Source organism: Dermacentor andersoni, chromosome 7, assembly GCF_023375885.2.
Source record: "Dermacentor andersoni chromosome 7, qqDerAnde1_hic_scaffold, whole genome shotgun sequence".
In the NCBI taxonomy this organism is placed as follows: Eukaryota; Metazoa; Arthropoda; class Arachnida; order Ixodida; family Ixodidae; genus Dermacentor; species Dermacentor andersoni.
In genome coordinates this window covers 95,962,035-95,974,119 of record NC_092820.1, presented here as the reverse complement: position 1 = coordinate 95,974,119, position 12,085 = coordinate 95,962,035, and the positions used below count along the sequence as shown (strand labels likewise).

Sequence of the window (12,085 nt, the reverse complement as noted above, 5' to 3'; positions counted from 1 at the left end):
GGGAGAGAGCAACGCTTATTTTCCAGTGCTGTTCGAAGAAACTCAGCCACGTGGTAGACCTTTCTGACGGTGTGAACATGAAAACGAGAACTCGCTGCAGGTGTTTTTCATGCGGTCCAACATCATTTGCAAAACAATTGAGTAACCAGCGCCGGGCGCCCTTCACGCATCAGCAAAACATATGGTTCGCATATAATTTCTGCAAAAAATGGAAGACAACTGACCAGGGGAAACTTTCATTCGGGCTACCAGAGCACCAAGGCTGCGGAAGGTAGGCAATACAATACTATAGTTGCTATTGACAAGTGACCATATTGTGTAATCAATATCTAAAGTGCTAATTTAAGACACCTATCAAACAGGTGCACACAATATGGCCGAAAAACGAATGCGAGCGAAGGGCACTATATGGTCTTGCATACAGTCGATATGCTCCTCACTTTTAATCTTTGCTGTCGGTAATATGACCAGCATCACTAAAAGGGTCACACTGCACATGTTATGGAATTATGCTTCACACATACTTATTCTCTAATGACAATTCCTATTTGTAAGAAAATGCTGCTTATGGGATCATAGCGCTAATTAGATAATCATGTTTCAGCACACATGTTTTATTTACCAAGTACTATGCTTTCCTCGACAGCTAAATCTCGTAATGTATAATATACTTGGTTAATACCACACCTTACTCACACTTCACCATTACATCATATGCCGAACCAAGATATTCTCATCGTAACATCAAGACCAACGCTAAAAAACACACTTCCACTATATTAGGAACCTCAGATACTACCTCTACCCTGTTTCTCCAGGTACAAACTTAGAATACTGCTTTACAAACCACTGAATTACATGTTTAGCTTTGGTGCGTTGAAAGCAAGTAATCTATATAATTGAAACCCAACCATGTTCGCATTCCACAAAAATGTTCTTTTACCATCGGTACATAGTATGACAAACATAAAGATACATTTTCGTCCATTCAGTTCTGTAAAATCCCAAAATATATGAGCGCCGCAGCTTTGATATATATGTACAATTTCGTAGTTTTATCGTGCAACTTCATGGAATCTGTCAAAGAGGGTCGCTTGATCAATCCGCAGTTAACGATAATATGGTATAGCAGTATAGCTTAAATATTTGTAATCGCAATAGAAGCACCTTAATTTGCCATTTTGCTGTAGAGGAAAAAAAACATTACCCCATCAAACATGTGTTGCGCGCACAATGTCATTGTTTCGCCCCGCATGATACGGAGTTCAGAGACGCAAAAGACTACGCAGGATTTCGTAAAGGCTACTCAACGATAGACCATATTCACACTATCAATCAGGTGATAGAGAAATGTGCGGAATATAACCAACCCCCATATATAGATTTCATTGATTACGAGAAAGCGTTTGATTCAGTCGAAACCTCAGCAGTCATACAGGCATTGCAGAATCAGGGTGTAGATAAGCCGTATGTAAAAATACTGAAAGATATCTATAGCGGCCCCACAGCCACCGTAGTCCTCCATAAAGAAAGCAACAAAATCCCAATTAAGAAGGGTGTCAGGCAGGGAGATAGATCTCTCCAATGCTATTTACAGCGTGTTTACAGGAGGTATACAGAGACCTGGATGCGGGAGAATTGGGGATAAGAGGTAATGGAGAATACCTCAGTAACTTGCGACTCGCTGATGATATTGCCTTGCTTAGTAACTCAGGGGACCAATTGCAATGCATGCTAACTGACCAGGACAGGCAAAACAGAAGGGTAGGTCTAAAATTATTCTGCAGAAACGTAAAGTAATCTTTAACAGTCTTGGAAGAGAACAGCAGTTTACGATAAGTAGCGAGGCACTGGAAGTGGTAAAGGAATACATCTACTTAGGGCAGGTAGTGACCGCGAATCCTGATCATGAGACTGAAATAATCTGAAGAATAAGAATGGCTGGGGTGCTTTTGGCAGGCATTCGCAGATTATGAAGAGCTTGTAGCTATTATCCCTCAACAGAAAAGTGTATAACAGCTGTGCCTTACCAGTAATCACCTACGGGGAAGAAACCTAAAGGCTTACAAAAAGGGTTCTACTTAAATTGAGGACGACGCAAGGAGCTATGAAAAAAAGAATGATAGGTGTAACGTTAAGAGATAAGAAAAGAGCAGATTGGGTAAAGGAAAAAAACGCGAGTTAATGACATCTTAGTTGAAATCAAGAAAAGTAAATGGGCATGCGCAGGACATGTAATGAGGAGGGAAGATAACCGACGATCACTAAGGGTTATGGATTCGATTCTAAAAGAATGGAAGCGTAGCAGGGGGTGGCAGAAAGTTAGGTGGGCGCATAAGATTAAGGACCTTGCAGGGACAATATGGCCACAATTAGCACAATACCGGGGTAGTTTCAGAAAGTGTGGGAGAGGCCTTTTCCCTGCAGTGGGCGTAGCCAGGCTGATCATGATGATGATGACAACCTTTATCCGTCCGAGTGGGAGTGGTCGTGTTTGAGCCATGGTAGGTATAAATTGTCAAACTAAAGGAGGTGCTCATCAGGAGTAAACAGGGCGTACAAGTCTGATATCTCTGGCATAAATTTCACGCTTGCTCGGCTAAGCTACCCGGCGTTTCACACGTGGAGCCCAGACACGGCGTGGAGAGACTCAGGCATGCTTGCTCATTCATTATTCTTCTTCATTCTTCTTCTCAGAGGGCCATGCAACCACTCTGATCACCAATGAACGTATTCGTTTCCATAGAGTGCCACCGCAGGAGAGGAAGGCGAGTGCAGGATCCCCTAGCATGTGTGAGTACAGCGGCCTTAGGCGACTCAGGGAAGTGGCGGGAGCCTACAGTAGGAGGATCGTTTCTTGACTCTCTGCAGAATAAACAGGCCCACTGCGAATAAGAAGCGAGCTCAATCATAAAATTACACCAGAGGACCCCACTCTAGCTCTAACGTAGGTTAGGCATGCAAGTGTTCTAAAGCGTGTATTTCGTCATGTCACTTCTGTACCCTACTGACCATGCGCCATCTGCCACACGACAGTTTACGTCCCACTGCTGCTGACACTCAAGGAGAATAAATTGTTAGGCTACTTCGCCTTGCCTTTTAGATCACGAAATTAGCGCAACCAAAAGGCAACGCACGGAGGAAGCACATGTCTTCGTCTTGCCTTCCTGTGCAGGTTATCTTTTTGTTGCTATAAATTTACTCATCAGAAGTACCCTTACAACTTTGGGCTATGGGATGTCCCTCTGTCTACACACATATGCAGTATCTATATACATTGATCATAGCGAAATGATCGACTGATTCTAGTAGAACACATATGGTGTAAGTGCCGTTTACAGACAACAGCGAAAACTATGCATGACGATGTAATCGGAATGTATTTGTCGGGCTACACTAGTGGCGTAACACGATTCATGAGTGAGAATCTGCTTCCATTTTATGAGCGTGTAATGCACACGTGTTTGATAACGTAAAAAGGAATCCGCCACCTCGGATCTCACTAATTGCCTCACCTTTTGAAACATTCGTTTACTGTCAGTGATCCACCAAAATAAAACGGGTGTCTTTTGTAAGGTGTGCCTGCTGTAGGACTTTCACGGCCGCTCAGTCTTCTGAATACGGGAAAGACCTGGAACATATTTTCATCCTGAAGCCGTGCGTATCTTCTTAAATAATCATGTATTGCTCAACAATCCTCAAAAAAATGTTACTTTTATTTAGCGGGACACGTCAGTACAACCGTCGAAAAATTCAACGTATTTAAAGGGGTTGTCAAGCAACCACGCCGGCCAGCAACAAGCCGTCTCAGCGTAGGTAGAAAGTCTAGCTTCGTCGACGTGAGCAGGTGGTTTCTGGAAGGATGCGCTTAAAAGCCTGATTCAGCTCTTTAGGTACACGTTTAGACGTAAGCAAGCAAGCTGATCAAGCGATGATGAAGGCAGCAACGACGTTACTCGTCCTTGTCGGTAAGCGACAATACCGGTCACTGCCATGCGTTTTTTTCACGCAGGTTGCTAAAATTTAGTACATTTTGTTTGGTGAAAGCTCTGACACAGCCATCGAAAAGTTTTTTTGCATTTCAGGAAAACAACAATTAGGACGAAAGTTTTAAAGTTTGATGCACGTCCTCTGATTGCTGCATGCTGAAGTATTCGATACACATCTCGTTTGGCTGGCATTCAATTGAAAATATTCTTCCATTATGTTGAAGGGGAACGGAAGTGCTACTTCTGCATACGCTACACGTTGTGCAATTCAGAGTATTTAAACATCTCTTCTTCAAATAGAAGCTATTCATAATCGGTACAAGTTGGCATCGATAGCGGCGAAGTGCATTTGTGAAGTTCGACGCTAATATATTCTGATTGAATTCCGCCAAAACCGCGATAATCTCGATAATATGTGCGTATAAAGAAATATCATACTAAATGTTGAAAGAACTAGCTTTTCTGCACGTCCTCGTAGGTTCTCTATTTGTTTTATTCTCAGGCTTGCTTGTGTACAAAAACATACACGTTATCCGAAACGTACACGTTATCTGCCCTAATTTGCAAGTTTTTGATTTCTGACTGATACTGCAATACAAAGGAGCACCTACGTTACCTTACAGCGAATTTTTAGTGCGACTTTAAGAGCTAAAAAACAATATATACCAGTTTTCCCGACGCTACGAAAGCACTGCATCCTTCACCAAATTCAAATTTAGAGAAAGAGGCAGGGCATGCTTACAGTAATACGCAGGCAAAGTAGAATGATGTTTAGGGTAAACAAGGGATTAAATAAAGATCACTAGACGCCATATTGTACCGTTTAGAGGTGTTATATGAAATTCCTACGGAGTTTTCCCGTAGCTCTGAGGGAACCAAAAACGTTAGGATTGTTATATTTACACAGAATGGGCATCATGTTGTGCTTGAAGTTTGACGGCACCTTATGCAACTTTGTTACCTAACTATCTTACTCTTATATTACTAACCGCCTAGGAGGTTTTCTCAAAATACAAACAACTCAATGTGTAAAAATGTTGAAAGTATGAGTGAATAGCAATGTTGTTCATGACAATATTCCAATGTTTAAAAACTTCCACTTGATTGCACTTTCTGCAAGAAAAGCTTGAGTTAGCAGCCATAAAAAACGTCCTATCGCTGGTATTCGCTGCCTTTTTCAATATACCAAAATGGCTCTAAGTGAGATTAAAGTTATTTTTCACCAAATAGAGGCGCATGTCAAGCCTCAGCAGCTGCGAAATGCTGACTTTTATGGTTTATATGAAAGTGCCGCCCATAATTATTAAACCATCATGTTTTTCCTACTTTTATGCGCTGTACGAGGTTCGTACTTGGTTTATCCTGTAACGGTGAACTTCACTTTTCAAGAAACTCCGTTTTCAAGAAATTCAGTTTTCAGGAAACTGGGCGACATGATCTACGTTAAAGATTTGCAAACTTCGCAGTGTATTGGTTGAATAATAAGTTACGTATACAAGTGCTGCGAAGCGATGAGTGTCTGATTTACGAGCAGCCCTAATTCTAGTCTGCTGCCCTAAAATAGCAAGAAAATATGCACCAGAATCAACTTAGCAAGGGTGGAGAGAGCACTAGTGAAAATTAGTAAGTGTGGTTAAGTGCATGCATATGAAATATAGCCTTTGTAAGACAAATTTCTTATGGAGGCCTAGACAACTTCATATCACCTTTATATGCTATATTTCCAACTGTCGTGGTGCAGCTATGCATTACAACAAGTATTTTTTTGATGGAAATTGGAGGTGGGGGGGAGGGCACCTCAAGTGCAATGCATAGCGATAGTTTGTTTAGTGCTCAATTAGTAGTTTTGCAAATAACTAACGTGCTGTAACCTTTAGGTATTAAGGTGTGTTTTGCAAAGTTCATGGTACGCTTCCCCGGTGCGCTCACTGAACCTCAATAAGACACCTTGTTTTATTAGGTGAAAGAGCCAGGTTATGGTGGATGTTTAGGCAGTGATTGATTGATTGAAAACGTCTTTATTTTCATATTATTCGTAGAACTCGTGGGTGGGTCGCCTAGTCCTGTAGTCCACTGGTTATTGCTGCTGCGCTGGCCCTCCCCACCATCCAGTGCTGACGATGTCATGTCTAGGCAAATTCTAGAGTGTGAAAGTTTTATGCAACCTTTGCGATAAATAACGCATGCGAATTCTCCAAACGCTGTGAATGGGTCTTACGGTTATTCAGCGTTTAGACCGCTGCCATGGCATAACTATCAACGTCGTCGAGATGACATTTAGCAAAAAGGCCCGGCCAGGAAAGGGGGGTAGGGGGCACTTATGGCATATCTGTGTAAGAAATTAAATGAGTAGTCGTTAAATGCAGTATTTTCAAATAAATTTCTTTACGACGTGCTCGAAAGGGTTCACATTTAAGTTACGCTATGTGCCCCATTGTGCCTGGAAAACCGTACGTTACGCCGAGCTTACACTTAGTGTGAATGGGGGCACTTCGTTACTTTTTGTCCCAAGGGATTCCTTACCTTTGCCCATAGGACAGTATACAAACTTTTTTTATTAGGCACTAATCGGATAGCGACCGCAGGGGCTGGTTATTGAGGCCTCGAGGTTGCGGTCAGTAGCATAACGCATAGTCACTGAGCCACCGCGACTGATTTGCTTAAATATATGTCGAAATACTAGCAAAAAAATTTAATTGCTCCTATGCTACCTCGTAGGATCACAATCCAATTGCTAGCGATGGCGTTTCTTTCTAGCAGTTCAAATAAATATGCCTGTTGCCTGTGAACAAAGCACATGAGTTAAAACGCTACCACCATATCACGAGCTCGTTTGAAACGTCGCTTTCATTTATACCATTGAAGAGTACTGTTCACTAAATCTTTTACGAAGGTGCTCACATCCGCACACTGTTGATTCTGTGAGAATGTTGGACAAAATGTTCACCCCCTCCCCCCATCTCCCCTAAGTTTGATCTCGGCAGCGTTCTTCATTATACCAAGGCAGAGGCCTAAATTGCGCGTTGTTCGTGTAACGTACCTATAACAGTCAGGATCATTTGCACATATACTCGTATTGTACTACAAATGTTGTACTTGTCGCTACTTTACACTTCTACATATCATTTCCAATACCGTACTTCTAATTTTAAACAAATATGTGCAAGACAGTTTGTTTAGTTCACGAAAAAGAGTAGAAATACCCGCCATGAGCTACGTGTAACGTGTATACGCACATACAAAGCGAGCATTAAGTAACTATTTGCAATGCCTCTAATTAGGCCAATAACGTAATATTTTCGCTACACATTGTACGTAAGATGCCCTTCATATTAACCGAGTATAAATTTGGTGTAACATAGCTTTCTCGCAACTTTGAAAATTATACTCAATAAAAGTGACTTATTATTATAAAGTCGTTGCTAAAGAAATTTCACTTACAAATGCTGTATTTATCCACATGCATTTAACTTCGCACACACTTTCTATGCCATTGTTCAAATTTTTTATTATATATTTTTTAATGATTTTCAGTTTTCCAAGACAACGGGATAAATTTTTCGCAGCTCGCCAGACATACTCATAATGCTTGAGAGCACTTGCAAACATATATTATTTGCAAACACATTGAACTTTCCCTATATCTCACCTACACGTACTCATTACTTTCATCAAATCAAATGAGATAAATTCTTTAGTTCACCGAGAATACCGAGGCAGCTATCTACGATACATCTATCAGCCGCGACAAGTTTGAGTGGCCCTGTCTCGGGAGTGAGCTGAGGCCACGGTGTGCCACGATCCGGCTCGCTCGAATTTCATGCGTGCTGGCTCGTTTCCTGTATGCTAGAACCCACACAAGCGCAAGCCATGCTTTATGAAATATGTTTCGGCCACTGGCTGATCTCAATCTTGAAGTGAAATTTGATTTTTCATGCAACCGAGCGAGTCGTAATAATTTGAGCTTTAGATATTGGAAGCATCGTAGAGTTAAAGGAGTCTAGCGCTCTCGAAATGAAGGCGTTGTCTGTCTAAGTCGGTCACTCTCGTTCTAAAAGAATGTCAAAAATATTATGACTATATCAAATTGTCAAACATTTCGCCCCAGAACTTTAAGCTTGCCTCTGTAACTTGCTCATGGCAGACACTGTGTTTACGTGGTACAGAACATTGCTATATTGTCTAAATATCGCAAAAGCGCGTAAAAGACGCACTCTGCCTGTAAAGTTTCTGTCGACCTTCTAATAATAAGGTGATTTGTTATTGTCATAGGCGTTCACTATCCGTAAGCTTAACACGAAATCTTATGCGCGCATTTTCTATAATAAACTTGCTATTACTGTTTCCGCTCTCGGCAACAGCCGCTTCGAAAAAGCACTATACTGGGCTCTTTCGAAGACCACATCTGAACAGAGCACGCCTCAAATAAAATTTTTCTGGCTAGTAGGAAGCTTTATCTTGGGACCAAGTCGAATTTTCCTATTAAATAGATGCAAAAGGAAAAAATGCTTTATCACACCTCGTGATCATGTTTAAGTTTTCTGGAATTCTTAAAAATTGCCTGTTGCAGAGGACACAACTCTTGTCCTTCAGCTGGAATATTTATAGCGACCAACATTACTTGCTCGAAAAATCGAAAAGCATATTCACCTAAATAAAAAGTAACAAATGAACTCCCGAAGTAATAACTTAATGGCACATATTGCAATTTACGAACTGTGTGCAGTCATATTTCAATGCCCCTCGACTTGGAAATAATTTCGAGAATTACGCCAGCTTATACATATTCTTTCCCAAAATGTATGACGAAATAGAGGGCGTTCCAGTTACTTTTGTGCTTTTTACTTTTGGAAATCCGGTTGTTTGCTTAAAATCAGGGGTACAATCAGGACTCGATGGGAACCAAAGGTCAGTGGGTCGCCTCGCATTGGGCGCTCACGGGAAGACTAAAAATGAAGCTGTGCAAGGTGATATGGGCTGGACTAGTTTCGAAGTCAGGGAAGCTCGCAGTAAAATTGAGTATGAAGAACGGCTGAGTAATATGGAAGAAAGTAAGTGGGCTGGGAGAGTGTTCCCAGGTATCTGTGCAGGAAAAACGTTGATTCACAGTGGAGGAAAAGAACTAGGAAGCTTACCAGGAAGTATGCGGCCTGTAGGGTGGGCAACACAGCAACAAAGAAGGTCAAGCGGAAAGTCAGAGAGGCTGAAATAATCTCATAGGTGGCGGCAATGGAAAAGAAACCTGTCATGAGTAGCTACCTAAGAGGGAAATACGAAATCAGGAAAGAAATAATTTATGATAACTCAAAGGGAAGCTCATTACTTTTCGAAGCGAGATCGGGATGCCTTATAACACGCACCTATAAAGCGAGATATAAGAAGGAAGAAGAAGCATGTGCTTGCTGCGGTAAAGCTAGGGAGACGAGCATGTTTTATTGGAATGTGAAGACGTCTACCCAGCGGTCGATTTAGGCACCACTGACCTCCTTGAAGCCGTTGGGTTCAGCGGGAGCAGTGGAAAAATAAACATGTCCGCAATAGGCATGAGTAAGAGGCCATTGGAGGATTGGTGGAAGAAAAGTGGGGAAACGACAAAAAACCGAGACGTACAAAAGCACAGTTCGCAATAGGGGATCAGAAAATTTGGGTGCGGTAGTTCATAGCGTTTTTTTTTTTCCTTTTTTATTGTTTAACCTAGGTAGGAAATTAGGCAGCATAATAGCTAGAGCTTGGTGGCGCAACCCACCAACCCGTTCCAAAGGGGACGCTCATAACGTCCATCTATCCATCCGTGCTTCAATGCATGAAGGGAGGTTTAGATAAAAAAGATGTAGGAGCAACAACAGTGCATTTTCAGAGTTAGTTTGATTGCATGTCTCCAAAGTAATGAATAAGTTAATCAGTGAATTTTTCCTATTTATATGAATTTCCGTTCGCACTGGGATATTCAGTAGGGAAACGGTTGAACATCCCAGCACTACCCACCATGAGTTTTATACTGGGCATGATGGAAAACGTAGTGGATATGATGGAATTCATCGCTGGTATAGTGGGTGGATGGGAGGTTCGGTGGTAGATGGTGGGATCTATTGGTGCGGCACAATGCTTGGCTTGTCTCAATGGTGGGCATGCTGAGTGAATGTGTGGTGTGCTGGATGGATGGTTGGACACATACTGTGTGACATGAGTATATGGTGGGTCATTGATGAATGAGGTGGGTGTACGGTGGGTGTGCTAGGCGGTTGGTGGGATACATACTGGGCGACGTGTAAATTCTGCGTCAAAAGTATGCATGCTGGGTGAATGGTGGGTGTACCGGGTGGATGGTGGGATACACAGTCGGAGGACAATAGATGAATGTATACGACATCTAGAACATAAAGATGGCGTATGGAATAGAAGTGACACAGTGATGGCGGCGGGTTCATGATGTGATGTGATTTACTGGTTTCCTAAAGAGCATCACTATAGTCTCATTTTGCTTACATAAACGTACGTGCACATGTACTTTTCTAACATGTTTTTCAAGTATTTCGTTACATCTGATTAATAACTTATACCCTGCTAAATGTTTGTAGTAATAATGTTTTTTTTATTATTGAAATGATTTCAGTATTTCTTGTTGGTTTCTGTTCAAAATAAGATGTCACTCCTTTGCTACCCTTTCTAGGCAGAGGGAGCTGGTCAATTGGCTTCGCTTTTGCTACCACCATTTCTTGTGTGCAGTGCATAAACATTAATAATGAGTTCACATTTGAAACACTGATGTGATCGTGGATCGTGCTAGACATGTATGTGTTACTACACTGCACTGCAAATGGTAAACTGCATGCCCGTGAACCTGTGGGAAGCACCACACGCTCTCTCTCAACGGTTGTTGGGAGACCAATTGCATGATGTGGCAAACTCGGAATTTCCTAATATAATTTGATATGTGTAATCGGTACAAATGACAATCATACATGGGGCACATAAAGAGAGAATGCGATATTGAAAGAGTTTTCAGAGTGATAAGACAACATGCCCAACTAAAATTATCAAATAACTGAAGGACAACGTTCTTTGAGGGAGCCAGTAAAATAATGTGCACTGTTGCACAATCGCTATGCAGGCTGAACGTGGTCCGCAAAAATAGGGTAATTTAGGTTGGTTAGGATGCTTTTTTCACTGCACTGACGGGGCATCTACATCTCTCTGTGTAGTTTCAAGATGTGCCCAGTTTAAAAATACAGCATACCAGTTTGATGTATTCCAGCGTTTTCTAGTTTAAACACCAGCACAGTCTGGTGCTTCCTGGCTGGCACACCAGAGTGGTCTGGTGTCATCTAGTGTGCCAACCAGGATGGTGTAGTGATACCTGGTGGGTATGCTGCAGCATTTTAGTGTTATTTGGCGTGCGCATCAATGTGGTCTGGTGCTTGTCGTGCGTGCAATCCAGTGTGTTGTGGTGAAAACTTTGTTTTTGCGCACCAGCTAGTGCATTGGTTTATAGACGTCCTTTCTGGTTTGTGGATGTATGTCTTAAAGCGAAAGCTCTAGTAACCTCGTCGAACCGCATTTCACCGTCGCCACGAATTTGACCTTCGTTTGACCGCAGCTGTGCCGTAGCCTTTGCAACGCGTTATGTGACTCACTGGGCCGGGCTCCGGCGCAGCTGCGGACGCTAGCCTCCGCCGCCGGCTTGGCCCATGCGCTCTCCGCAGCTGGGAAGCCGCCTGACCACGTGACTCGCCGCGCACCTGGCTAGTCAATACGAGCTTGGCCATGGATAGGAGCGAGGCCGGGCCGTCTTCTCTGAGCGCTGCGCGGGAGCTGGTTGCTTTGAGCCGTCGTTGCCAAGCGGCGTCTGACCACCGCGCGGATATCGGCCGGCGAAGTGCTTCATTGGAGAGGGTGCGGAATGCAACAGGCGTCGCACTGTCGAGATCAATGTATCAATCACGTTCGCACCATGCCCGTTTGTCCTTCGACGCTGCACATGTTCTTGACATCTCGTTTGCATGTCTAGCACTTGTGCTTTCGCTATGGCAGAACAGGTGTCTGACCGTCGAACGGTGTGTATCTACCCAAGCCTAATCACAGTCATGTCAAGCCAG

At 42.7% G+C, this 12,085-nt stretch overlaps 1 protein-coding gene across 1 annotated transcript in view; it reads left to right on the top strand.

The window, feature by feature from the left end:
• The first annotated feature begins 3,839 nt into the window (after positions 1 to 3,839).
• LOC129385821 (uncharacterized) overlaps positions 3,840 to 12,085 on the top strand; it is a 36,310-nt gene continuing 28,064 nt past the window's right edge. Inside the window, exon 1 of the mRNA XM_055072971.2 lies at positions 3,840 to 3,968. Coding sequence (XP_054928946.2) covers positions 3,932 to 3,968 — 37 coding nt within the window. The 5' untranslated portion in view covers positions 3,840 to 3,931. The remainder of the gene's footprint in view (positions 3,969 to 12,085) is intronic.